The sequence below is a fragment of the Syngnathus acus genome, chromosome 2 (genome assembly GCF_901709675.1).
Source record: "Syngnathus acus chromosome 2, fSynAcu1.2, whole genome shotgun sequence".
NCBI lineage: Eukaryota > Metazoa > Chordata > Actinopteri > Syngnathiformes > Syngnathidae > Syngnathus > Syngnathus acus.
Window position 1 is genome coordinate 14,941,850 of NC_051088.1, and position 24,652 is coordinate 14,966,501.

Consider the following 24,652-nt stretch of genomic DNA (forward strand, 5'->3'; position numbering starts at 1 on the left):
TCAGATTGCAGCTCAAGTCACCACACACCTAGTGTTAAAGGTCTTACTAGCCCTGACTGTTCCCTACTGCCATTGGTTGTGTGCACTTGTATGCAATAGGTTTACATTGGTTTAAATAGATTGGGTCCAATGTGTTCCTCTCCCCCAGGTACAGTGGAGCCCTACAAAGAAATGGATTGTGAGGTGGTGTGGCATGCCTCGTTCTCATCACCTCTAGAAGGCGACTTTGACCTCTATTGCAACGATGGCAACGTACAACGGCTACACTGCATTGCCAAGGTGCTAATGAAAACACGACTGTAGTTGTGGTGTCTGCGCGATCTTGCTCAAACTAAATGAAATGACTACTTTAGGTCGAATATTTTCTTAACTTCCAACTCACTTCACTTCTCAATTTACAACACTAGTCTTCAAAAATGACCCGACAAAATGTTTAATTTCAATCCCAGGTTAACTGTCATAACTATAAGGAATTACACTGTACTTAAAATTAACACGCAATTTTGTGCAGGGGAATGATTTGTGGAATTACTGAATGCTTAAATGCTCCAACATCTATTTCTTGAAGAAAATAATTTGATTCTTATTATTCACATGATTTTACAGTAATCATGAGATACAAACGGTTTAATTCTTTACATTGAATTTAATTATGTTGCTACTCCATGTTTTTATAAACACAATATGTGACATCATCCAGATTGGGATGCTACGTTTTGTCAAATGAAAAAGAAAAAAAAACAGTTGGCAGGGCTCTCTTTCACTGTTTGTGTCCTTTCAGGTTGGCTCCACTTGCATCCGACAAGCAGAGAGCAGGTTGATGTTTGAGTCTGTGCCTCTCAACATGCCCTCAGTCAGAACGATGATCGTACACAATAATGGCCACAACCACGCCTATTATCGAGTAAGGCCATTGTCATAGGTCTCGGCTCAAGTTCTCATCCACATTGAGACAGCAAAAGATCTGTCTGCTATAGGTGCTTGATGTGTGCCCTCTGCCGTGCTTGGTGGTCATCCCGTGCGAGGGAGTGGTGCCCAGCCGAGGGAAGGCTGTCCTAAAGATCCACTTCCACCCTGACTCCGTCATCAGATTTGAAACCAGAGTTTCCGTAAGAAAAGTCCGAGTAGTAACTGAGAGAAAACTGATATTTTTCTCAAAGTAAATAAGTGTGCTTATTACAGATAGCTGTGAAGAACATGAAGCCCCTTGAGGTGCGAGTCGGTGGGTCTGTGGAGCCTCCTAATGTTGACATCAGTGTGGTGAGTGTGTTGACTAGTGAAAAGAGCATCATGTTTTTACTGTCTTTGTTTTTTGGTTTTTTTCTTGAGGATCTGGGTGGGCTTCCCGTGATGTGTTATAGTTTTTCGATTCTTTGGGTTGTGTGTCAGATAAAACCAGAGGCGAGTATTGTTTTGGTCAAGCGGTGTCTAAACTTTTTCCTTTGAGGGCTTAATATATAAAACAACTCTGCAAGGGTTGGATCACATGACATTCTTCACTCTGAATTGAAAAACAAAATCCATTATGTAGTAGCTCAGGGATGGGACACTGGTGACCACACTCACAGTCTTTCTTCTTTCTGGGCATTAAAGCCTTGATCATTAATAGATGAATTGACTTGCATGGTACGGTGCTCCTATATGTCTTGAATAATGTGTCCTCTGGTTGACTCACTACTTTCTATCTAGCCCCTCTTCCATTTCTACGGTGTCCATACTGGTTCTGAGAGAGCGGTACCTTTTGAAGTGATCAATCACTCAGCAGCTACAGCTCAGCTCACCTTCAACCTGTCACAATATCCAGACTTCTCTCTACAGGTTCCTCAGCCTGCTTCACGTATGCTAGCAGCCACACTTAATTATTATATAATTTTTGCAACTACATTTTTTAAATGCAATCTTTTATTGAAATATTTAGAAGAGAATTATTCAGTTGTGAGGGTACTGGAGGCACGGGGACGCCAGACAGTCAAGTGCTATCTTGTCTTCTCCCCAACCCAGGTAAGAAGCTCACAAACCGTGGAGCACAGTGGTGCCTTGAGATATAAGGGACTAGAAATCATTCGGTTAATTTATTTTCTTGCTCGGACTTATGTAGGTAGGAGAGCTGTGTGGTGGCAGTGAACTCAACCAACTTCATAACAAGCAGCAGAGAATTAGCGCCTCTTTTGTGTGTTTGCGCCTGTCGCATTTTAGTGCTCACTGAGCCTGCAGATATGATCTTTAAAATGTCGGCCTTTATTCAAATATCCAGGAAGTTTTTTTTTTAATGGTGTACCACATGACTGGACAAGTAGCCACAAGGTAGCGCAAATCTCCTGGATTGTTCCATACATAGCAGCTGTCCCATATTATTAAACAAACACTACCTTTTACCATTACAAAAAACAAATTGTGATACGTACGGGCGATTTAAATGATGAGCGTGGTTATGCAAAATATTCAACATGCATCCTATCTCAAGGCACCACTGTATACCGTATGTTAAATTTAAACAGGAATACTTTTAATAAACAACTGTAATTAAATGTCTGTTTGCAGTCAGCTGACTATGACTTTAAACTGCCGTTGATGGTTAACGGAATGAGATGGCCTGTTCCTTCTCCACCACCTTCCCCGACGTCCGGCTCACCCCATTTTTCATCTAGCAGCAAGTGTGTTATGAAAGTGACTCCCTGGTCTATCAACATGGCAATGCAACAACCACGCATACAAGCCACAGGTGGGCTCCCTCATGCAGTGGTGATGACGATGATGATGATGATGCCTTCACATGCAATCATCTAATGAAGAGCCTTTCTTAAAACAGTTTTGTGTGCTCCAATCGAAATGTCTCCGTTGAGTCTCCAGTTCAATGTGGAAGCTTTTACACAACCTTCACAGTCCTATTTAAAGGTATTTTTTTCTTTTTTTTTTTTTCTTTCAACTATTTTCATTGCTCTCAAGAAGGTAGCATTTTCATTTCCAATCTTACCTCAGGGGGCATTCATATGCTGAAGGTGGTTTTGTAAAAAAAAAATAATGCAGAATCTGCTAATCTAAATTCGGATTGTTCGGCTGTAGCCTTGGTCTGCATTTTTGAGTACCATTGTACTGCAGCTTTGTTGTATCCATCAATAGATGTCACGGCTGTACATGAAACCTTATGTAACACTGGACATCAAAAGACTCAGTAGCTCATTCAACTAGCCTTCACCCCAAATGTGTGAAGGACAGGTCCCGTCTCTCTCGGTGTCAGACACTATACAACCAACACTCCTCTCATCGTTTATTATGGTTCTTCATTATCATGACTTTCTTATTTCCCCCTCAGACAGTGGAGCTCAAAGCAGCATGCGAGCAGAGCGTCTATTGGCGCAGTACCCGAAAGGAAAGCGTGCACTGGCGGTTCAAGCGTAGCGACACAACACCGCCAGAGGGTAGAGGAGAGGGCGAGCTACATTTGTCTGTGTCTCCATCATCTGGTTGTCTGGAGCCTGGTCAGTCCATCTGCTTGGCAATCGGGATCACGCCACAGGCATTCAGAACATGTGAGAAATGACAGGAACCGCACATTCATCTCTAACGGTCATCCTGTTCTCAATTTTCATTCATTTCTCGTCCCGGTAGACACGGTGACCAGACTTTCCCTCTCACTTTACCTGGGAGAGAAAGAAGGGGGCAAGATGGGGCATCCATACAAAAAGCTTCCTATCACTGTGATCCACCAAGTTCCCAGTATAACCATCACCCCCCCTTATTTGTTCCTGACCCCAGTACCCTTGGAAAGCAGCATATCAGCCAAACTTACCCTGGTTGCTTCAGAATACATCAGGTGGGTTCACAATTGGAGATAAGGTAGATGAACACTTTTTTTTATTTTTATTTATAAATTGTTACATACACCTAAAAACTAAAGTATACCCACCCCGGTTCAATTGCCATTTTTTTGTGATATCAAGAATGGCACCGAGATAAATATTTTCAAAGTGGCTTAGGTAAAATAAAGAAATAATGTGGTAGCTGTGGCTCATCCGAATTAATTATTCACATTCTAAATCATATTAAATGAAAGTCATTTCATACCTGCCACCGTTTTAAGTCGGCTGAACATCGGCACAGATGGCATGGGGGTGGGCAACGTCTGGACAGGCTTGGAGCCTGCATAGCGTATGTTGTCAAATCAAATTTATTTATATAGACAATTTATATCGCAATTATTCTGGACATCCCCTGATCTTAACTCCCAGGAGGGCAAGGAAAAACTCACAGACTCCATGTTCCTGTGCTCATGTTCCAGCAAAAGTGTGGGAATTTGTAACTGTGACAGAATTTTAATGAACCCTCTTCCTTACATCGCACCCCACACACACCCACACACATTTGTCATAGAATTTCAAAGCATGAACCATTCTTTATACTTAAGCAAACGTAGTACTGTTTTTTTTAAAACTAGCAAAAGTCAGTCAGGCAAAAAAAAAAAGTAAAAAGGCAAGAACCTGCCAGTCCAGGATGTAGCCCAAACTGAACTTGAATAGGCTCCAGCTGACCTGCGAACCTAATGAGGATAAGCACTCTAGAAAATGGATAACAAAGTTTTTTTGACATGTTCAGTGCAACGTTACTTTCCACTAACGCAGACTTTCAACATTTTCTCTGCAGTGGAACCACTTTAACAGCTGAGATAGATGAGGTGGATCTGGAGGACGGAACTAAGGTGCAGCCATTCTGTATCTCCTTCCCAGAAGGTAACATCATCCCCCTCCAAGACCAGGTAGGGTTTTGACTGATCAGATTTACACTATTTTGCTTGCACTCTTGAAATAATCAACCTGTCACTCATCCAAACCAGGCAGCCAGTGTGAACTCACTGACCTGCCGGGTGTCTTTTTTTTCTTCGGTGACTCTGTCCATTCGCACAAGCATTACCTTCACTGACCACCTAAACAACAGGTAACTATCATCTTTTTATTGGACAACATGGTGGAAATGGGAGCCGCACAATTCCTTCCTTTCTTCCTCCCTTTCTTCCTTCCTTATATAATGTGTAATTGTTTTCAATAATGTCCGTTGTGAAAATATATTTACAAGACTGTGAAAGGTATTTTCACTTTTGCGAGATACCGTACCAGGATGTAAAATATGTTCAGAAATGCGGGATGTACTTATGTGAGATACTGTTTGTATCATATCAAGTTATTAGAGTTATTATACAAATAACTCCATACAGCTGGTAATTTCCATAACCATATCGAAAATAACTCTGACCATGACCAATTTAGATTGGTGATTGGAATTTGGTAAATTCAAAGAAACACTATTTGTTAACTTTTATCAAGTATTTGCAAACATAGGAGAGACCACAATTGATCTCCACAACAACAGAAATAATATTTTCCTGAATCCAAGTAGCAGTGAAATGATTTTGGAGCCGTTATTTTGTGGTCAATTGACAAGGTATTTGTCTTTGTTTGAATTGAATGTGTCTGTTGCAGATTCAAGGTCAGGTTATGTGCCACAAGTGACAATTGTTTGTTGACTGTGTGGCCCCAAATGGCTCTTCAACGCTCCAGGCAACAAATAGTTCTCAGGGGTGGTACTGTATCACAGACACACTCACACAAATACAAACGCACGCATTCGCATTTACGAGTGGGTGCCACATGCGTCTTCTCAGGCAAGCTATTCACTTTTTCTCTATTTGGGTTATTGCCATTTAGGGGCAGCAGTTCTTGAAACCATCACACATCACACACCAAGTCCTGGATCTGACCCAACGTCATCGTCCTCCTTGTTTGACCCCATCAGCTCAATATCCAAAACCTCATCAGCAGGTTATAAAAAGCCCCTGGTTAATTGATAAATGTAATGTTGTGGTGTCCAACTCAGCCAAAATGTTCTTGTTTAGACTCCTTTGAACAAAGCGACAGTGGGAGTCAGAGCAGCAGCCAAAGTTTACGGAACACAGAGACCCCGCAGACTGACATCCGTGTGCCACTGTTCCCTGCTACAACATCAACGGAGGGCCAATATTTCCAGGATGTTTTACTAGCATTGGAGAGGTGGTTTAGCTTCTTTGGCTGGGTGACTGGGCCACACCCCATCACGATACCAGTCACACTCAGAAGGTTTGTTAGATACACCCATACATATAGTTGTGTTTGTCAGTTAAATACCTTGTTTGCTTCTATAGAATTGTGTCAGAAGATGAAGTCAATAATCCTGACTGCCAGACACAGGGAGTCAGCCAAAAAAAAGACCCCAGGTATGATAGATACATTGGCATAAATCATAAAAAAGCACCTTATGCTTGGTTGTGGATTTAAAACTTGTATGTTTTGTAATATATATATATTTTAATTTAATTATCTAGGTCTGCAGTGGAGATGATTCATCATCTGGCGGGCAGACAGATTCCCAACATTTCTCTCTGTCAGACATTTTCCACAGATTTGCACCAGCGCACTATGCAGCTGCTCCAACAACATGAGGCCATTTTTGCTTTTCTCAGGTAAGCTCATGTTGCAACACTAGTTCAATTAACATCCCTGTTGAGCATCTTCACACAAGTTGGGGGTAAAACTTCATTCAATTCAGCCAATCATATAGCGTGACGTCATCAACAGGCGCTGGCCCCCAAGCGGATCAGACAGCCCGAGTGCATGTGGTACATACAACAGTATTAGGGTTAATCTTAACTGTTACTCGAGATAGTTTGGTTAAGGTGACTCTAAGTTTTCTCTTTGTTCCAAAACTAAAATGCAACATGAATGAATTTTTAGCTGAAATGATTTGTTTTGGAAGCTTTTTGGTCACAATGTTTAATTCTGTGCTCAGAGTACAAGGAGCTTGTTTGAGTCACATCCAAGCTGAATACCTACTGGATGTGCTGGAGTTCAAGCACTGGTGCACCTTACAGGTATATTGTACACACCCTCACTCAACTATTGACTTCAACAGTATAATAAAAAAATTAACCAAAACAAATCATTAAAAGCCCCATATTGGTATGATATTCATACATAATCTATGCGTGTGTGTGTGTGTGTTTTAGTCTGAGAAGAAACAGCCAAGTGTGGACTATAACACTATTGACTATGAGTCTCTGAGCAAACGATGCTGGACCGATTTTCTCCTGCAAATATACAAGGTGGAAATGTTTTTTATTTGCTTTCCATTTTGTTGGATTGTCAAATATTTCCAATTGTAACATTTAGGTACATAAGTTACTTAAAGGAGTGATTGCAGTTTTGTCCATGAACCATGTCACCCAGGTCTTGGTGTTGTGCCGCGTGTCAGAGTGCCGTCCCAACCTAACTAATGAGCAAAATCAGGAAGATGAAGGCGGAATCCTCAACATCCAGTCACTGCCCAGTAACCTCTACTCTCGCCACGAGCTCCTGCTTCTCTCATGGCTTAATTCAAACTATCGTCACATGAGGGACATAGTGTGGACTTCAGGTAGTACGAGCATTTCTAATCTTGCTCATTAAACCACGTCCTTGTGGATTGATGGCATCTTTTCCCCAGATGTGTTTTATTGATTGGTGAGTTCCTTTCGATGTCAGGTACTGTCCCGCCAGTGCGCTGGATTGTCAATTTTGACTTGGACTTAATGGACGGACTGGTACTTGCTGCGTTGCTGGCTGCCTATTGCCCATACCTGGTCAGTAAGTGTTGGTGTACATTTTTTCCAAGGCGAGAATGCCTTCATGAACAAATGTAACAAAGGTTTATGTCACTGCTGTCCCAAATTAAAAGCACGGTAAATTTTTCTTGATGTATTGAGGTCTCCAGCCACTTTCAGAGGATGTACATCACAAATCCCAGCATGGAGCAGATTCTGCACAACAACATCATTATTGTCCAGGCCTTAACCATGCTTTCTCTCAACATGGATCTGCAGGTACCATTCCGTAACCATGGCAATTTTGCTTTAATGCCTTCAATTACTGCTTGATTACAAGGGGTTACTTTATTTAAGGAATGTCAGCTTGATGATATGTGATTATCTAGATAGCATAACTTGAGCTAAAACAACAATCATGAACCATATTAATCACATTTCCTGATTTTACTTGTTTGATATTTTCCCCACTCTTGTGTAATTCTGCTGATAGGCAAATTAATGTGTGTTCCACCAATAACACAATTTTAAGACTGCATGTATAAAGTCTACGTGCTGCTGTTCAAATGCCAAGTGTTGTGATATTAAAAATGAGGCCAAGATAAATCAATTCAGTATTAATTTGACATGTGCAAATAAATTGAGAAAAAAGACAATTTTCTCTCATGCAATTGGGAGATATTAGTTGTCTTTTATTCTTATTGGGCTTCTGTCATAGTACAGAAATTAGCTTGGTCCCCAATTTATAAGATTACAGTTTTATTTTTACTTCCCCTCTCTAAAAGCTTTATTTCAAATGAGTTGTATAACTTATGGGTCATATCAATTGTTTTGAAAGCATTTATTCTTTTTTTTTTTTATATCCCACAAACCTGGCATTTGAAGAGGTGTATGCAGAATGTTGATATCCTTTGCAGCCCAAGTATAATATGTTACGAGTGACTTTGTGCATATAGCCCACAGACTTGTCAGATCCCAACCCGGTGCAAATGTTGATGCTGTGTGTTCATTTGTATGAGAGGCTGCCTCAGTACCAGCCTGTAAACACCATTACTCTCTCTGGAAAACTGCACAGAACTTTGAGCAAGCAGGTAACACACAATAATATTATACAGTCGCCGCCTACTATTATTGCGCAATAATGCAAATGGCTTGCTTGAGGCTACAAAAGTGTAGCTGCTACGGAACATAAACATCAGGGATAGAAACTGATTTACACGCTTAGGAGGGAAACGAAGAAGACACTCCAGATGGAATATAAAGCATGGTCAATTTACAGTTATGATGAACCTGTGTAGTTTTGCTTAATAAAATGGAGAAATAAAGGATATGAATAAATTAGTTTCCATTTCCTGGAACTAAGCTCCAGGGCTTGAATCTTGAAAAAAAATTATATTCATTTCCAATAATTACAGCAAATATCCAGAGTAAATCTTTGGCCCACTGGACAAATTAAGAAAACTAAATACTGTGCATCTTATGACAATATTTTCTCTTTCTTTATTGAAGCAGAAACTCATCATAGATTCCCTTGCAAAAGAAAAATCAAACATTTTACAAACAATACATTTTCAGAATGAGAAAAAATTGATCTACTAGAACACGCCAAAGATTTCGATGTTGATGTTTTAATGCTCGTAAAATTTGTGTGAGTGACATGGTAGGATGGATGGATGGATGGATGGATGGATGGATGGATGGATGGATGGATGGATGGATGGATGGATGGATGGATGGATGCTGGGAGGGCGGTCGGAAGAGCAGTAGTGAGAGAAAGAAAGAAAGAAAGAAAGAAAGAAAGAAAGAAAGAAAGAAAGAAAGAAAGAAAGAAAAAGAAAGAGAGAAAGAAAGAAAGAAAAAGAAAGTCAATGCTCATTTCTCAACCGTCACACAATAATAGAACTGTCTGGGACACATAATGAATAGACAGTGAACAAGGATGAAATTCTAAACATTTCCCGATATAGACTGAACAGGATTCCAAACATAAAAATACTTAACAAAATAGAGGTTGTCCAAGATCTATGGAATATTGCTTCATTAGTAAATAAGTGGCTAGATGAAGTTTATTTATTTTTTTCTTGTTTTTTTTTTCTCTTGCAGCATTATACAGACTGTTTGCATGCGTCTGGTTTGTGTATTACAGGTGCATTTGAAAAACCCATCCACTTCACCGGTCAAATACCGAACCATCATTCTCGGACAAGATGCCAGCCTGTTCTCCCTGCCCGATGGCTCTGCTGTCACCATTCCTCCAAAGTAAATGAGAACTCCAAATAGCACAAACCAATGATTGGTTGTAGCTCAAAACAATATTGATCTGACATTTTAAATTGTAAACTTCATCTTAAGAATGGAAAAAAATGCCATTCAGATTGTGTGTGATATCCCAATAACAGTCGTGGAAATGATTAGACATCTTCTGTTTTTGTTTGTCGATGCAATTTAAAAATAACACTTCTCAATGGCAAAAGTTTAAACAGAGATGGCTTCATGTGTCCTTAAATATATTTTTAATTTAAAAAATGTCAGATCAGGATTTTGATATATTTTCATTCTGGGATTTTATATTTGACCTATAAAAGCTTGTGATATCTGGATTTAATATTTAAGGACAAAATCATTCCTTTAAAGCAGAGGGTGTGTTATCTAAGACTGTCTGTTGTTTTGACAGCGCCAGCACTGATTTGACGGTGCAGTACTCCTGTTCATTCCTGCAGCCTAAGGAAGCCGTCCTACTGCTCATCTCTACTTCAACATCTGGTCTGCATGGCGTCACTTTGACGTTCAAAATCAACACATGTGTTAGTCAGATCACACCCACAGTGAGTCTCTCAGCTTTGACAGCGTTATTATACTGGATCTTATCGATAAATTCAATAATTGGTATTTCTCAAATTGGGGTCCCCAGACCCATGGGGGTGTGTGAACCGGAGCTAAAAATGCATTTGTTCTGATTGCGAATCCACCTATTTTTATCCATCTCAGGGGGCAGCCATTTTGCCATTTGCTGTTGACTGTGTGACATGACAATTGCCAGGTCTCAGGTTCCAACAAATCACCAGCTGAGCTATGACTGGTTGCGACCTAAGACTTGGCAACTGTGATGTTATTTTGAGTCAAAGCAAGTGGCAAAAGGGCTACCCCCTGAGGTGGATAAAAAAAACGGTCAATTTTGCTGCTTAACTCATATTTTACAAAAACAATATCAATCAGAATGAATTTAAACTAGTGGGGGCACATACAACTTACTGTAAAAAAAAAAAAAAGAGTTGTGACTTCCTCTTTAGGAACATATAGGGTATATATGTATGTGTAGGTATAGTTTTAAAGAATAGTCAGTGCTTTGTCCAAAATAAAATGTGTAATATAATGGGAATAACATTGTACTGTTGAAATTCGTGGTTAAAATGTGTATTTCTTCCCCTGTTAAACCTTTATGTATTACATCTAGATCTTTGAATCAAACAACTTTAAAAGGAGCACGATTTGTCCCAACAAAATACATCCTTTTTTCATTTTCATAACATGTAAGGGCTTATTGCATGCAAACAACTTGAGAACCCGTGCTCTATTCAAACAATTTTTTCGAGGATTTCTGGTGGATGAAACGAGATGTATTCAGAATTCACTTGGTAACAACGCATTCATATTGTGCCTTTCATGGTATTTATCAACTATGTAACACAGCACAAGAGATCATTGCGACTTACTTGAAGTATCCACCTTTCTTCTCAGGAAAGTGTCAAGTGCAAGACTCCATGCTATCTGCTAAAAGTGATTAAACTTCCAATAATAAACACATTTAATACGGAAAATCAATTCAAGTAAGTGACTGGGTTTGAGGAAGCAATCTGGCTTTCTGCTAATTGTTGACACAATTGAGACTGTCTGCTTATTTAGGGTGATGCTGATCGAGTCGACAGTTAACCCGTCGGAATCAGAAAAGGAAACCACAAGTCTCATACAGCAGGCATCCTTCAAAGTCAAGTAACGCCAGCCCAGCATTTGTGCACACATGTGCTTCTGTCTTCTGTACGGATGAAACCCACTTCCGTTTGACTTTGTTTCAGGAATGAGAAGAAGCCTTCAAAGAGGAGCTGTCATGAAGACATGGCAGGAAAGGGCTTGGATGGCAGTTTACCGGTGCACAATTGCGTGCGAGTGTGATGCATGTTTGTGTGTCTTCTGCAGACGGTGATGGCAGCGAGTTCATCAGCACAGTGAGCAGTGTTAGTCTGAAGTCCGGCCAGGCTGACATACTCAACCTCCACTTCCTTCCCTTCTCTCCAGGAGCCAAGTATTGCGTCGTGTTGCTTATTTGTCCCCAGGTCAGGGTTGTATGCATTTGTGTGTCTGTCTATATCGACGCGGGGCTCCTATTTTAACAAAACTAGATTGGTGTTTTACTGTTTATTCTTACCACTGTTGTGCTTAAAAAAACATTGGATTTGAGTAATTTTAAGAAAGTATCATTGTCATCATGATTGAATAAAATCCAAATGATTACAATTGTATGTCACTGTATGCAAATGAGTTCAATCCCTGCAAGGCATTAGCTATGGAAAATAATTGTCTTAATGAAATCTCTGTTAAACTATGGAACAAAATCAATCTCTAGTGGGAGGGATTGTAATTATCTATGAACCTGCATTTCCACTGATTGAGCTCACAGAAAATTCATAAATATCATCAAAAATAGCACTCTTCAGTAACAATAAACATATTTTTTGTATTGTATTGTAATTCAATAGAATGTGCAGACAGGAAAATGTATTCACAACAAGTGCATGTGTTTCTCCAGGTCGGTGATATGGCCTACCTGGTGAAGGCAACTGCAGACTTGCCTCTACCTTCCGCTCTCAGAGTTAGGCACAGTTCAAACATATTCACCATCCCTGGGAACTGCGGTAAGTGATCGACAGAAAACCTCTGGCAAGCCAAATGAGAAGCCTCAAGGAGAACTTTTATGCTTGTGTGTACATTTTTGAAATGCAGGCATCCTGTTTTTTTTTCTGTGTATGGTGACAATGCAACATTATGCAGAATGGGCAGATCACATTACACCCGCACAATCTAGAAAAGTCGCAATTTATCTCCCGCCATTCAAGACTGAGTACGTCTGGCCTAAACACTACAAATATCAGATAATCTTTCAATAATAATCTGAGCTGCATCAGAAACAACGGGCCCTATTTTTTGGCCCAGTGCAAGTCTAGCGCAAACAGCAGTCTAACTGCGAATGGGTGGAGTTTTCTTTCTTTGCTATTTTCATAGACAAGCACAGGTAGAAAGGGACGTTTGCGCCGCTGTGGGAGTGAACACAGCCAACTTGTTTCCCAAACAATTGAAGCGGCTTCTCTCATTCCTTTTCAATTCAGCCCGGGTGAGGCGCGCAGTCCACATTGCAGAAGCATAACGGACTCGCCATAAGGTACTACAAGATCTCCACTTACAGGTGGAAGGTCAGCATGGTGTAGCTCGGTCTGCCAAATGCCCAATCACAGTAAAGTAGACTTGCCCTGACACAAAAATCAAGATGCGGCAGTTTTTACGCAGTGTGCACGTTCGAAAATAGAGCCCAATTTGTTTGTTGCAGTGAAGTACCTCTGCACTGTATCATTCTGAGAGCTCTTCTATTCTTGCAGTCAGAAAATCTCATCAGTGTATTTCCCTCACCAGTGGGCTCGAGTGGCTTTGTGTCAGCGCTGCGCCTGCGCTGCACTGTCGGAAAGACGTGCGAGGAGCACATCCGCCTACCCCTGATCAATTCGTCCTGGGAAAACGCCCTATCCATGTGGGCGCAACACAGAATGACTGCCATTGAACTCCAGAGACGAATGCTGACTTTCACTTTGCATAGCAGCAGTGTGAGGGCAAGCATGGCAGCATGCATGCTTTCTAAAAAGCAGGTACACACATATTTTATTCACCCTTGAGCAGTGGGGACTTTAAAATCCGCCCAAGCAAATTGCAATTATAGAAACAATTACTAAATCAACCCAATGCAATGCAAAAGGGCATGTGATCACTCTCAACTACCCACTTGCCTGATTGACCTCATGTCTTCCCTTCCAATAGAGCCAAATGAAAGACGTTGATTACAAAAGCGGGGTAGTGTACAGCATGGAGGCTTCATTGCCTCGATACTTTACCGTACCCAGCAGTGTTACGATGCCCATAAAGAAAGAGACCAACATATGGAGGAATCCTACAGGTACACACATGGCACATATGAATTGTACTGTGAACTTTGTTATAGCCAACGATACTATGCAGTTGTTATTTTACACACCCATTTTCCCTTCAGTTGAACGATGTCATTATGTTCGTCCATCTAGATGACGATTGTGTGGAAATCCCCTTGCGGTTCAAGGCGGACACAGTAGGACAGTTCTCATGTCAGATCATTCTGAAGTCCTGCTTTGACACCAGAGTCTACTTGATGGAGGCGCTGGTCACCTCGCCGGTACATATGGACTTAATCAGGAGCTTTTCCAAATGTGTAAAAAGTAGCCACATTGCTGGTGGTAAAGTCTGATTTGTAAATTGAGGAGCTGAACAAAATGACCTTAGAAATGGCCTTGGCCATGTCACCTTGGCAACGAGTGAGCGATGTTTCCTTTTATTATAAGCAGTTCAGCATCAAAATGAAGAAACTGACATTTTCATGTCAAACTATACAGTATGACCGAGCTCTGTCATGAATAGTGAAAAAAATGATGCATCGCCAAAATAATTAGAATGGATACATGGAAACCACAATTATACTCCCAAAACTGTAGAGTGTCATTTCAGACTCATTTCACATGACCATTTAATAAATGGTTGATGATTTGATTTGAGAAAATTAGCACCAGAATTGCGTACGTGCAGTCTCTATAGTTTCCACTAACAACCCAGGCTAATTTGAGCTCTTCCCCGATATCTAAAGCTTTTCACTCAGTGCAGATGTATCACTTCATTATACTTCCTTAAGAACAAAATCTATTTAAAGAAGCCTTTATACGGGTATCCTGTGGCTTCTTCGGGCAATTCAGAACTAAGCAGAACAAAAAATGCAAGTAGGTGAGTTTATGAATCGTGATGCACAAACATATGAGCGATTACTGGATTTTAATGGCGGTACTTTAATGTTAATCACAATTTTATAATATTTGTTAACTCAGGGAGGATCTGTTCATTTGGACTTCAGTTCGCCTGCTCAGCATCCAGTCACACAAGATATCCCTCTGGTGAGTTGTTAATCTAACACCTCTTTAGAACAACCCACATTTCTCTGCGATGCTCATGTTGAATTTGAAAAAGTGACAGAGAACGTGTATCATGGTTTCCCATTTCTTGTAGCAAAATGAGACCCACCAAGATTGGACCTTGAAGGCTGAGTTGTGTGTTGAAGGCTTTTTTGGCCCCAAGGTTTTGATTGTACCAGCCGGAACAAGAGCTTGTTACCCTCTCACTTTTCATCCAACGACACAATGCGTTGTCATGGTTTGTTTTACCTTCCTCTTTTGTGTACTTGAATTCTTGAATTATGTCATCTTCACACCATTTTATACGCTTTCATATTCATTGATGGAATGAAAGGTTGCCTGTGTCTATATGTGCCCTCTGATGGGGCGGTGACCAGTCTAAGGTTCCGGGAAATGCCTTGGAAATTGATCAGATTTCATCAAATTGGTCTGAAAATTATTATTTTATTCATATGTTAAACAGGTCTAGATTCAACACTTCAGTAAATCTGTGCATAAAGAGAGATACTATTTTTCCCAGTAGTTCTTTGAATTGACAAAATGGATAAAAGAGATCGTCCTAATTTGTACTCTTATAGGGGAAGCTGTCTTTGCATAACAGCGTCAACCGGGTGGATCATGTCTTCACTATTCGAGGAGTGGGTGAGCGCCCCCTGCCTGTGGAGCACCTTGTACTACGATGTCCTGTGGGCAAGACCACTCACAGACAGCTGAGTGTCCCCAACTACAGTCGGAACGCAGTCTTGCTTCAGGTTGGTCACTTAAACGCATGCAGCAGATTGTGAAATAGGGGAGCCTAATTCATTTGTGAACCTGTGTGTGTGCGTGCGTGTGTGTGTGTTTGTGTATAGGTGGTGACAGACCTATCTATTATCAGTGGCAATTCATCCCTAAAAGTTCAACCTGGTCAAAGCACTCTGTACACCCTGGCTGTGTCGCCATGGAAACGAGGAGAGCTATCAGGTGATGTTTACTTCTATTGATACTTTTGAATAGAATTTGATTCAAAGAAGTTAAAGAAAAGAGGCAAAGAATGTTAAAATGTTTCCCACAGGTTATGTATCATTTGTTGAGATTGATCAGCCGGATGAGGGAAATGCTAACAAAGGTAAATTTTTGTTGTTACTAGTTTTGATTCCTTCGTTAGCTACCTGCATGTCACATTTGTGTCGCCGGCGCTAAATGGTGGCCAGACACTGTTCTTTTTTGTTGCAGGGGAATTTTGAACATATTCTAATTTTCCTTGCGACAAATGTTGGCACCTCTACTTCAGTGCAAAGTGTGATTTCTTTGCCACTTCTGCAATTCCCTTTCAGTGAATACCGTTGGACACTATGAGGTGTTCTACACTCTTGAAATAACTTGTGAACCAGAGGCACCAGTGCACACCTTTAATGTTCAGTGCACTGTTCAAGTAAGCTCAACATACTCACGGCCTTTCTTTCCTGTCTGACACCTGAGTATTGAAAAACATGCAAATCCTGAATATCTCTTTGCCATGTTAATGCTCTCCAGAGCTCCGTCGCCATAGAGATCCCTGTCAGTAACCCGGGAGAAGAGCTCCTCATGCTCAACGTGGACCTGGAAGGAGATGATTTGTGTGGAGCGGACTGGGTTTTCATCCCCCCACAAGAAACGCTGACCTACAAAGTCACATTTTCTCCAGTAAAAGTTGGGAAGACCAGAGGCAGGTTTGGAGTTTCTCTTTTGGATTTTCATACCTCTGCTCAAAGTATTTGTGGTCTCTGGAGAGGCATCAGCAATTTATTAACATGGCTTAGGTGGTGGAGCGCTCTCAACCTGAATGGTGTTGGCGCATTTCTTTTGTAATAAATGAATGCCATGCAAGTTTAAATGTCATTATCTTTGTTTTAGTCTGTAAAGTGTTTTTTTTTTACGAGCGTGGTCACAGAACATGTCATGGTAAATTTATATCACTTGTAATATTTTCCAGAACAGTATAGTCATTATCACTTTTTTGTTTGTATGTTTGTTCTGTCCCAGCGTGGTGTTCCAGTCTGAACCAGTCGGAGAGTTTTGGTATCAGTTGGAGCTTTATGCTATTCCCTCTGCTGTTGTGACACTACCACAAGCTAGCTGTCCATTGGGAAAGTAGGTAGCAGCACAAAAAGCAACAACCACACTGCAGTTATTGCATAATACGCAAAAATATTCACCATAAATCTGGAAATGCTGAGGGTCTTTCAAGCTATTGTTTATTTTTCAATTTTCAACACCAGCACTTTCAAATTCTAAAAAGGAATTTGTTCAGGTCATTTACGGTAGAGTTTTACCCATTTCAAATAATTATTGCTGTCAAAACGCTGTCATGGCGTTAAACATTAAACTTCCCACCAAGGGTTCAGATTGCTTGATTTCCTATTCCACTCGATTAGACTTGATCATATTTTGCTATGGTGTGTTTTTTTTTAATCATTTTTGACTGGGAATTTTGAATGGAATTGTATTTTCTGTATAATGTATATTTTAGGTGGACTCGCCAGTTCATTGCGGTGGTCAACCCAACAGCAGATACAATCAAGGTGAACGTGACCAACACTAACCCTCGGAACTACACGCTGGAACTGGGCTCGGAAAGCACTGTTAGTATTTTTTGTTTTGTTTCCTTTCTTCTACTGAACTCTGTGTCTACTGCTCACAGTTCACAGTTCTCTACTACTGTTTTTATTTTGTTTTCCATGTAATTTATCATGTGTGTGTTTGTGTGTGTGTTTCAGGTTACTGTAGAGCCCCACTCTGCCAGCCAACTTGGGGTCCTCTTCACTCCATCATCTCTTGGAGAGTGTAACCACGGAGCAAAGATCACTTTCACATGCCCTCAGGTGTTTAAACACATACAGAAAACAAACAACTTCAATTTTATGAGTTGCACAATATTTTGATGCATTTAGCCTTTTTTAATTTTGTTTAAGCAGTTGCTGTTTTTCCGACATTATTTTTTTGCCCTTTTTCACACGGTAGTTGCAGCAATGGTGTGTGTTGTTGTTTGGCCGGGGTCTCGAACCCAGACGAGAGGAACCTTTGAGCATCTCTTCTACAGTCGGCGCCAGCGAGTCTTTAACCGTTCGCTTCACAAATCCCACCGAGCATCCAGCCACAGTTGGAATCACACTTACAGGTCACATGAGAAATGTTGTTCTTTCACATGCACCCACTTAAACACGCGCTTATGTGCATGTATACACATGTACGCACACACACACACAAAGACACACACACACGATCTAAATTACTTCTTCACTTCATCCCTTGTTTTTATTTGTATGTGTAACAGATAAAGATCCAAGTGCTGCCCCTGACTTTGTTCCTGTGACTCCTGAAAAGAATGTGTTCTCGCTATCTCTGAGTCAAGTGGAAGGTTTGTTTACTTAATCCATATGACCAAAGAACAGATTCTTTTTTCAAACAAGCACTCTGAGAATGCAAAAAAATAAATAAATCCTTTACCGATTGAATGGCTGCAGCAAGTCAGAATTTCCATTAGAAATGCAAGCGTTGGCGTTTCTACATACATAGTACATAAGTGTATATCCAAGCAAATTTGTCAGAAACTCCTGAGCTTCCTTTCAGCATAAATATTTTCTGTGGCAGTGAGATATGAATCGTGACTTTTTTGACAGTTGGAGCCAACATTTGGCAAATTTGACTTGCAGGCAAACTTGAGATACCATTGCTGGATGGTTGCAGTGAACTCAACACACTACTCATTCTAGCAGCTCATGAGCAAATCCTTTAAGCAAGTCTTCAAACTCCTACTCCTTGGATTTTTAAAATAATTATATGAGGCTTTGCATGAGATATCTATTTAGCTCAGCGCTAACAAACAATGCAAAATACCATAGACAGGGTTGTTGAGTTTCTTCTGAAATTTTGCTGGCTATTTGTCTTTAATGCTTGCTATAGTATGTACAGTATTTGTTTGTATAATTTCCCCCCAAGGGTCCAAGGCGTACACACTGAAAAGATCAATGCCTATTGATACTCTGGCATTTTTTTCTATTTACTTAAGGCATGACTGTATGTATGACGCTTCAAATAACAGCTTCTATCATTCAAATGGATTCCAATGAAATGTTTTTTTTTTTTAATGAAGTTACAGCTGAGATTCTATTCTTCCTTCCCTCAGAGACTTTGCTCAGTCCTGACATTTAATCGTTGCTTCAGCATCCTTTGTTGATTGCCGCAGAGACTTTTGTGCACAAATTGGAACATTTCCATCGGCATCTTGAAAGTGTTAACTGTGGAACAGTGCATCACTCAAGACATCCCCTTGCTTAGTTTATCAGGAGGATAGCTTCTTGTTTACTAAAACCCTGCTCTTTTTTAAATAGGCTATGTAGGGAAAGTGCAGATTTTGCTCAATTTCATTTGCTGGAAGCAAACACACCAAATGCATTTTCTAAACAGTCCATTCTACTTTAGAAGTACTGCAGATAAATTGGCGTGGTTAATATTGGAAGGTGGAAAAAGTGTTTGCTCTGGATTTTTTTGTCGCAGGTATACAGATTAGTGAGGGGGGAAGTTTGGATGTGCCGGTTGTGTTTGCACCCAAGTCTATGGACCCGCAGCAGTCCTGGTTATGCATCTCTATGACGCCCCTCAACAACGTTACGAGCGGAAAAAGGTGTGTAGTATTTCCATTCTGACAGAATTCTACTTTGGATTAAAATTGTCCAACGCAATAAGGCACAACGTGTGATGACATTGGGGCAAATAATTTTCCAGAATAAATTGATGCCATGACATAATTTACACATCCTTGCTGTCTTATCTCTATTTCCTATCAGATTATTCTTTTATTTATTTTTTTGCTGAACATGTTCTTTGAGTTCACATCAATTAAAAACTGCACTACCATTAGGAACAATGAATAACAATGATGTTGGCGGCCGTAAAATGAAAATGTCGCTTGTTTGTTTCTGAAATAAAATCTTTATTTCATAGGCATTATTTGGTTTTGCAAGGTCAGGAAATACAAAAGTAGTAGCTTTGACTCTTTTTTTTTTTTTTTTTTTTTTGTCTTAATGGCGCTTGTCGGCTTTTTACGCCCAAACTCCTCTTAATATGTTCACTTGCTACTAATGACGAATAGCGAAGCGTTAAGCATGCTCCACACTCATAATTAAACAGGGCAAGGAGGAAGCTGTCGACCATCTGTTGGATCTACCCTCTCTGTGGGATTCCCGTGAAAGCGCCTGTTGATTACTCACCACTCTGCGTGCTCCAGTGTGAAGCGGGCTGCCAGCTGGAAAAGAGGCTTGATGTCCAGCTCACTGGATTAGTGTCAAATGCTCCAAGTGGACATGAAGGTGTGGCTCTCAAGCATCTGTATCTTTTTGTCATGACGGACTGTCAACACTGGAGTAAAATTCGTTTTTATGTTTGACTTGGACCTGACGTTGACTTTCAAATAAGGGGAGGGATGTCTCTCCGGAACATGCAAATGTTAATTGTCAAGGTCACAGCAATGTCTAATAGGCAGAAAATAATGCTGATTGTTTAGCACTGATGATCAAAAGAAAAATTTCAACATATTGCATCAGATAGTGTGTTTTCTTAAAGTCCCCGACGGAGGCTTTACAGGGCTGGAATTATTGCGTCAACAAATCTTCAAAAGCTAATGCTATGGTGAAAAGTGACATTCTGGCCACATTATAGTCTGGTTTCTCTCAGAGGGCTGTTGACTGTGAAACCAATTAAAAGTTTAGGTACCCTATCATATCATAATATATAAACAACAAATTAGTGTATGTATCCATGAGGTGATATAAGGATTTTGAAAACACAAGTCTAGATCATAGTGTTCAGCTATTAAAGTTAGGGGAAAAAATGCTTGCAATAGCTGAGTTATTATTCATTACATATGATAAAGTGAAATGTGGTGCAAATTTTAATTAGAATCCTGGAAGTTGATGCATGTGATTTACCTTTGTGGGCCACAAAAAAAGATGTGGGTCAGATTTGGCCCCTGGGCCTTGAGTTTGACACCCGTTTTTACAAGATCCCAAGTGAAATTACTAATTTGTATTCTGAGCAACTTAACATCTTGATATGCTGTTTTTAACATGTCCATATTTTGCATCTCCATCCTTCTGCTGGTCAGAAGAACTCAATATTTTTTTTTACTTTTCCAGTTTCCGATGTGTTTGTGGAAGACTTCCAATGTGAGGTGTGTTTTGAAAGTGAAACCGTGGACTGCCTGACCGCTTCTATCGAAGCTGGGAGGAGGGACCCCGAGACCGGCGTTGTAACGCTCACCATCAATCTGCTCCACAGTCCGGTCGAGCAATGCAGGTGCTGGCACAAAAATCACCAGCGAAAGCTTTACGCACAATGACAGGAGGCAACTATGCGCCCGTTTGACTGATACAGACACACACAAACATTCAGTCTCATACTATATCCTCACAGCTTGAAACATAAACGCTCATTTTCATATTAATCAACACCTTCAATATGTGATGAAAGATGGCAGATTTGCCCCCCACCCCCCTCTGTGAAGAAGTAAATATGAAGCCATAAAAAGATTGTCAGGATCCAGACACACAGCAGGAGGGAGAGCGTTCAATCAGTTTGTCCTCCTGCTTTGTCAATAACAGATGACACGTTGCGTAAACACGACATTATTTGTTTTTTGCCTCATCTGTCTCGTCTGCATTCATTTTTGGCCTTTTCGCTGTATTCTGCTTCTTCTTACTGAGGAAGATTTTCAATGTTGGATTGATTGAAGACTCTCTTGACATCAATTACTCCAAGCATCATAAGACTTCATTAATGACTTTGGAAATCATTCAACTCATTTGATGGAATACACTTTTATCAGCAATATAAGCAGTGTTCATTCGTTTTATTCAGCGAGCCAAGCAATGCGCTTTAGCTTCTCCCATCATGTTGTCATCCTAACCTTCTGATACGCATTATTATTGTGTCACCTCAACTCAGTTTTATTGATAGAGGACTTTAAAAAAAAAACTGAGGCAAAGTGCTTGACATGAAGAAAATTTAGCAAATTGCACATTTTCACCACTACACTTTAAAATCATTCAATGCCATTTGACAGCATTTCATATTTTTCAACAACATCATTCAATATCATTTCATTGATAATCCATTCAGCATTTCAGCTTTCACATGAGATTTCTTCAGAAGAGAGAATGTGGAAGAAACCGACCCCACACACATTTTTTTACAAACTGCTTGCATTTTTCTTTGCCCATCTTTTCAATCTTGAAAACACAACCTTCAAATTCCACCACAGTTTTGAAGATTTTCACGAACCAGCTGGAATCCGTTCTGTGCATACTAAAAATCACCTGTGTAATGACAACACTTAAAGCAAACGATGTCTACAACTGTGAACCCTTTAAGCATTTCACTGCAAATAGCACAATTACTGTCACAAATGCCCAATTCGTGTTTGCCTGGAACATTGCATTTGGCTTCCTGTTGAGGGAGTTCATTCATCATGCTCTGTCTTAATCTGCAGCCGCATTAATGTGCCTGGCGGAGTCGATACCTTGCCAGGGTTAGCACACTGTGAGAAAATGATATGGGGGTGCACCACAGCCCCCCCACCCCCACATACACACACCAGCATCCTACAATTTCTAACAGTCGTGATGCAAGATGTACATATTTACGTGTGTATGTATGTGTGTACAGGTTCTCAGCTATTCTAGTGGTGCAACATGCGTCCGGACAAATCTGGAAGTTTTCCCTCGATGTCATGGCCACAGAGCCCCAGGTTGATGATGTCATGGACACAGATGTCACAGAGTTTGGTCAAACATCCGCGCTGGGCTTCTACTTGACCAGCACCACTCGGTGTGTATGTTTGCTCTCTTGCATGTACTGTAGGTTGAAAGCAAATGTTTGCTGTCCCGATTGCAGTTTTTTCAAATTAAGACTTGTTTTGTATTAGTTGTAGAAGTGAAGTAGAAGTTTCCTACCTTGTTAATTCATTGTTGATAAATATTGTGAGAAATAAATGACATGATCAGGGTCTTCTCATAGGTGAATGTCATCAATTATACTTAAAAGGTCATTTGGGCAAATTTGTTATTTCAGAAGTGTGTATCAAATTGGTAGCCTTGGTAACCAAAAGGTTGGTGATGCCTTATACTATACTGCAGTACATATTTTCCCTCAAGAGCCATTCCATGGTTAAAAATTAAGATCATCAATGTAGCCCAGCTAATCATGGAAGAATAAATATGCTTAGTTACTGGGATAATATTCTGGTCAGACTGCCCACCTTATCTGTCCTTCTGTCTAATTTCAATGAATATTCAAATTTTCAGGAGGCCGGAGCCCTTTACTGCAACGTTCCTGCCAGGCAGCAGCAGTGAGTTTGCTGTAACTCCAACCTCTGGAATGTTGCCGCCTGTTGATTCCAGCGGTGCCCTCATCAATGTGTTTTTCACCCCCGCCATCAAAAATAAGAGGCACAACGCAAGACTTACCATCCAGGTACTTCAATGTAGAATTTACACCACACTGTATATGAAAGTTGCATGATAAACAGCTGACCAATCATTACCACAGGCAACGGACATGCTGTGGAAGTATGACATCAGAGGTGTGACGCCTCCTCTGATTGAAACGTCACCTAACAACACGGTTCCGGTGCCCACTAGAGAACAGCATCCCAACTTTGTAACAAGGAACCTTCGTATTCCGGCCCTGGCAAAGTCATCACCGCTGAAATTTTGTAAATAACTCTTCACCTTTTTTGTCATTACATGAGGTGTCAAACGTTATTAAATAGCACAGGTTTAGTTCATGTTAACAAGTTTACACAGTTCTCTGAATTTGCCTCACCCCCAACAGAGGTACAAATCAGCTTGAGGAGGAGAGTGGGCTTAATTAGTACTTTCATTTGTAGCAATGATAAGTGGCCATTAGTTTAAAGTGTTTAAATGTGCTACTTTTTCCATTTTTGTGGTTAATAGTAATAACGAGTTTTAATTGTAATCACAGTAATATTGAAGGTTAATCTTTTTCCTGATTTTTTGCACCCACTGGAGGCCTAGGTTCCCTCAACGTTTGTCTGGATTGATTACGTTAAGAGGTTTAACCCGTTCACATGATGAACCTGGGTGTGAGAAATTACAACTAATACAAGCTACGAAAACTTGCATTGGGTGTATAGTCCTATAAACTGTGTTTTCAGGCGATTCATTTATTACACTTTGGTTCCAGGTCAATTTTAAGAATATTATAGACATGGAGATCTTAAGGTAATTCAATTTTAAAGTGTGATACAGTTTTCTTGAGTTCTAAATGCCCATTAAGGTTTTGTGCCACAGTGTTCACTCTGCATTAAAACACAAACTTCTTGTTATTGATGTGATGATTTTACAGGTCTGGCTCACTTGACATCTAATTTGCTCTGATAGCCCCTCATCTATGAGTTTGAGACCCCTCCTTTTTGTGGCTTGCCGCAAATTGTTTTTCCCATTAATTTCTGATAAAGCCCCACAAAATAATGAAGACACAAAAGTTGAAGCGCAAAGTGGTAAGGGATAACTGTCCATCTTTCCTGAATTCTTGTGATTATGTTTTTTTTGTTATGACTACTTCAATTTAACATGCCTTAAAATGAATCCCTTTTATTAAGATTGCAGAGGTTTTACAGTCAACTTTGATGAGCAGGAAATCAAAAAAATGGCCATGATATACTAGTTACTGCCTCGGTTCAAATTAAATGTTACATCTTTTATTCCTTCTTTGTTAGATAATAACATTGTTCTAAATCACATTATAAATTACG

The 24,652-nt window shown here is 40.2% G+C and overlaps 1 protein-coding gene across 1 annotated transcript in view; it reads left to right on the forward strand.

Annotated features, from left to right (window-relative positions):
- LOC119116938 (cilia- and flagella-associated protein 47-like) overlaps positions 1-24,223 on the forward strand; it is a 30,512-nt gene extending 6,289 nt beyond the window's left edge. Inside the window, exons 17-67 of the mRNA XM_037242758.1 lie at positions 149-279; positions 782-904; positions 978-1,109; positions 1,183-1,260; positions 1,690-1,837; positions 1,919-2,001; positions 2,542-2,722; positions 2,810-2,895; positions 3,314-3,530; positions 3,610-3,814; positions 4,642-4,753; positions 4,832-4,932; positions 5,475-5,575; positions 5,700-5,813; positions 5,888-6,107; positions 6,173-6,244; positions 6,353-6,490; positions 6,817-6,898; positions 7,034-7,129; positions 7,254-7,440; positions 7,548-7,645; positions 7,769-7,885; positions 8,563-8,697; positions 9,753-9,865; positions 10,281-10,431; positions 11,345-11,433; positions 11,510-11,596; positions 11,680-11,726; positions 11,801-11,937; positions 12,411-12,516; positions 13,289-13,518; positions 13,688-13,823; positions 13,948-14,075; positions 14,776-14,841; positions 14,954-15,097; positions 15,438-15,611; positions 15,711-15,822; positions 15,914-15,967; positions 16,176-16,273; positions 16,375-16,550; positions 16,864-16,971; positions 17,351-17,462; positions 17,598-17,702; positions 17,842-17,998; positions 18,155-18,238; positions 19,378-19,504; positions 20,011-20,189; positions 21,015-21,174; positions 22,543-22,704; positions 23,181-23,349; positions 23,425-24,223. Coding sequence (XP_037098653.1) covers positions 149-279; positions 782-904; positions 978-1,109; positions 1,183-1,260; positions 1,690-1,837; positions 1,919-2,001; positions 2,542-2,722; positions 2,810-2,895; positions 3,314-3,530; positions 3,610-3,814; positions 4,642-4,753; positions 4,832-4,932; positions 5,475-5,575; positions 5,700-5,813; positions 5,888-6,107; positions 6,173-6,244; positions 6,353-6,490; positions 6,817-6,898; positions 7,034-7,129; positions 7,254-7,440; positions 7,548-7,645; positions 7,769-7,885; positions 8,563-8,697; positions 9,753-9,865; positions 10,281-10,431; positions 11,345-11,433; positions 11,510-11,596; positions 11,680-11,726; positions 11,801-11,937; positions 12,411-12,516; positions 13,289-13,518; positions 13,688-13,823; positions 13,948-14,075; positions 14,776-14,841; positions 14,954-15,097; positions 15,438-15,611; positions 15,711-15,822; positions 15,914-15,967; positions 16,176-16,273; positions 16,375-16,550; positions 16,864-16,971; positions 17,351-17,462; positions 17,598-17,702; positions 17,842-17,998; positions 18,155-18,238; positions 19,378-19,504; positions 20,011-20,189; positions 21,015-21,174; positions 22,543-22,704; positions 23,181-23,349; positions 23,425-23,598 — 6,542 coding nt within the window. The 3' untranslated portion in view covers positions 23,599-24,223. The remainder of the gene's footprint in view (positions 1-148; positions 280-781; positions 905-977; positions 1,110-1,182; positions 1,261-1,689; positions 1,838-1,918; positions 2,002-2,541; positions 2,723-2,809; positions 2,896-3,313; positions 3,531-3,609; positions 3,815-4,641; positions 4,754-4,831; positions 4,933-5,474; positions 5,576-5,699; positions 5,814-5,887; positions 6,108-6,172; positions 6,245-6,352; positions 6,491-6,816; positions 6,899-7,033; positions 7,130-7,253; positions 7,441-7,547; positions 7,646-7,768; positions 7,886-8,562; positions 8,698-9,752; positions 9,866-10,280; positions 10,432-11,344; positions 11,434-11,509; positions 11,597-11,679; positions 11,727-11,800; positions 11,938-12,410; positions 12,517-13,288; positions 13,519-13,687; positions 13,824-13,947; positions 14,076-14,775; positions 14,842-14,953; positions 15,098-15,437; positions 15,612-15,710; positions 15,823-15,913; positions 15,968-16,175; positions 16,274-16,374; positions 16,551-16,863; positions 16,972-17,350; positions 17,463-17,597; positions 17,703-17,841; positions 17,999-18,154; positions 18,239-19,377; positions 19,505-20,010; positions 20,190-21,014; positions 21,175-22,542; positions 22,705-23,180; positions 23,350-23,424) is intronic.
- The last annotated feature ends 429 nt before the right edge of the window (positions 24,224-24,652 follow it).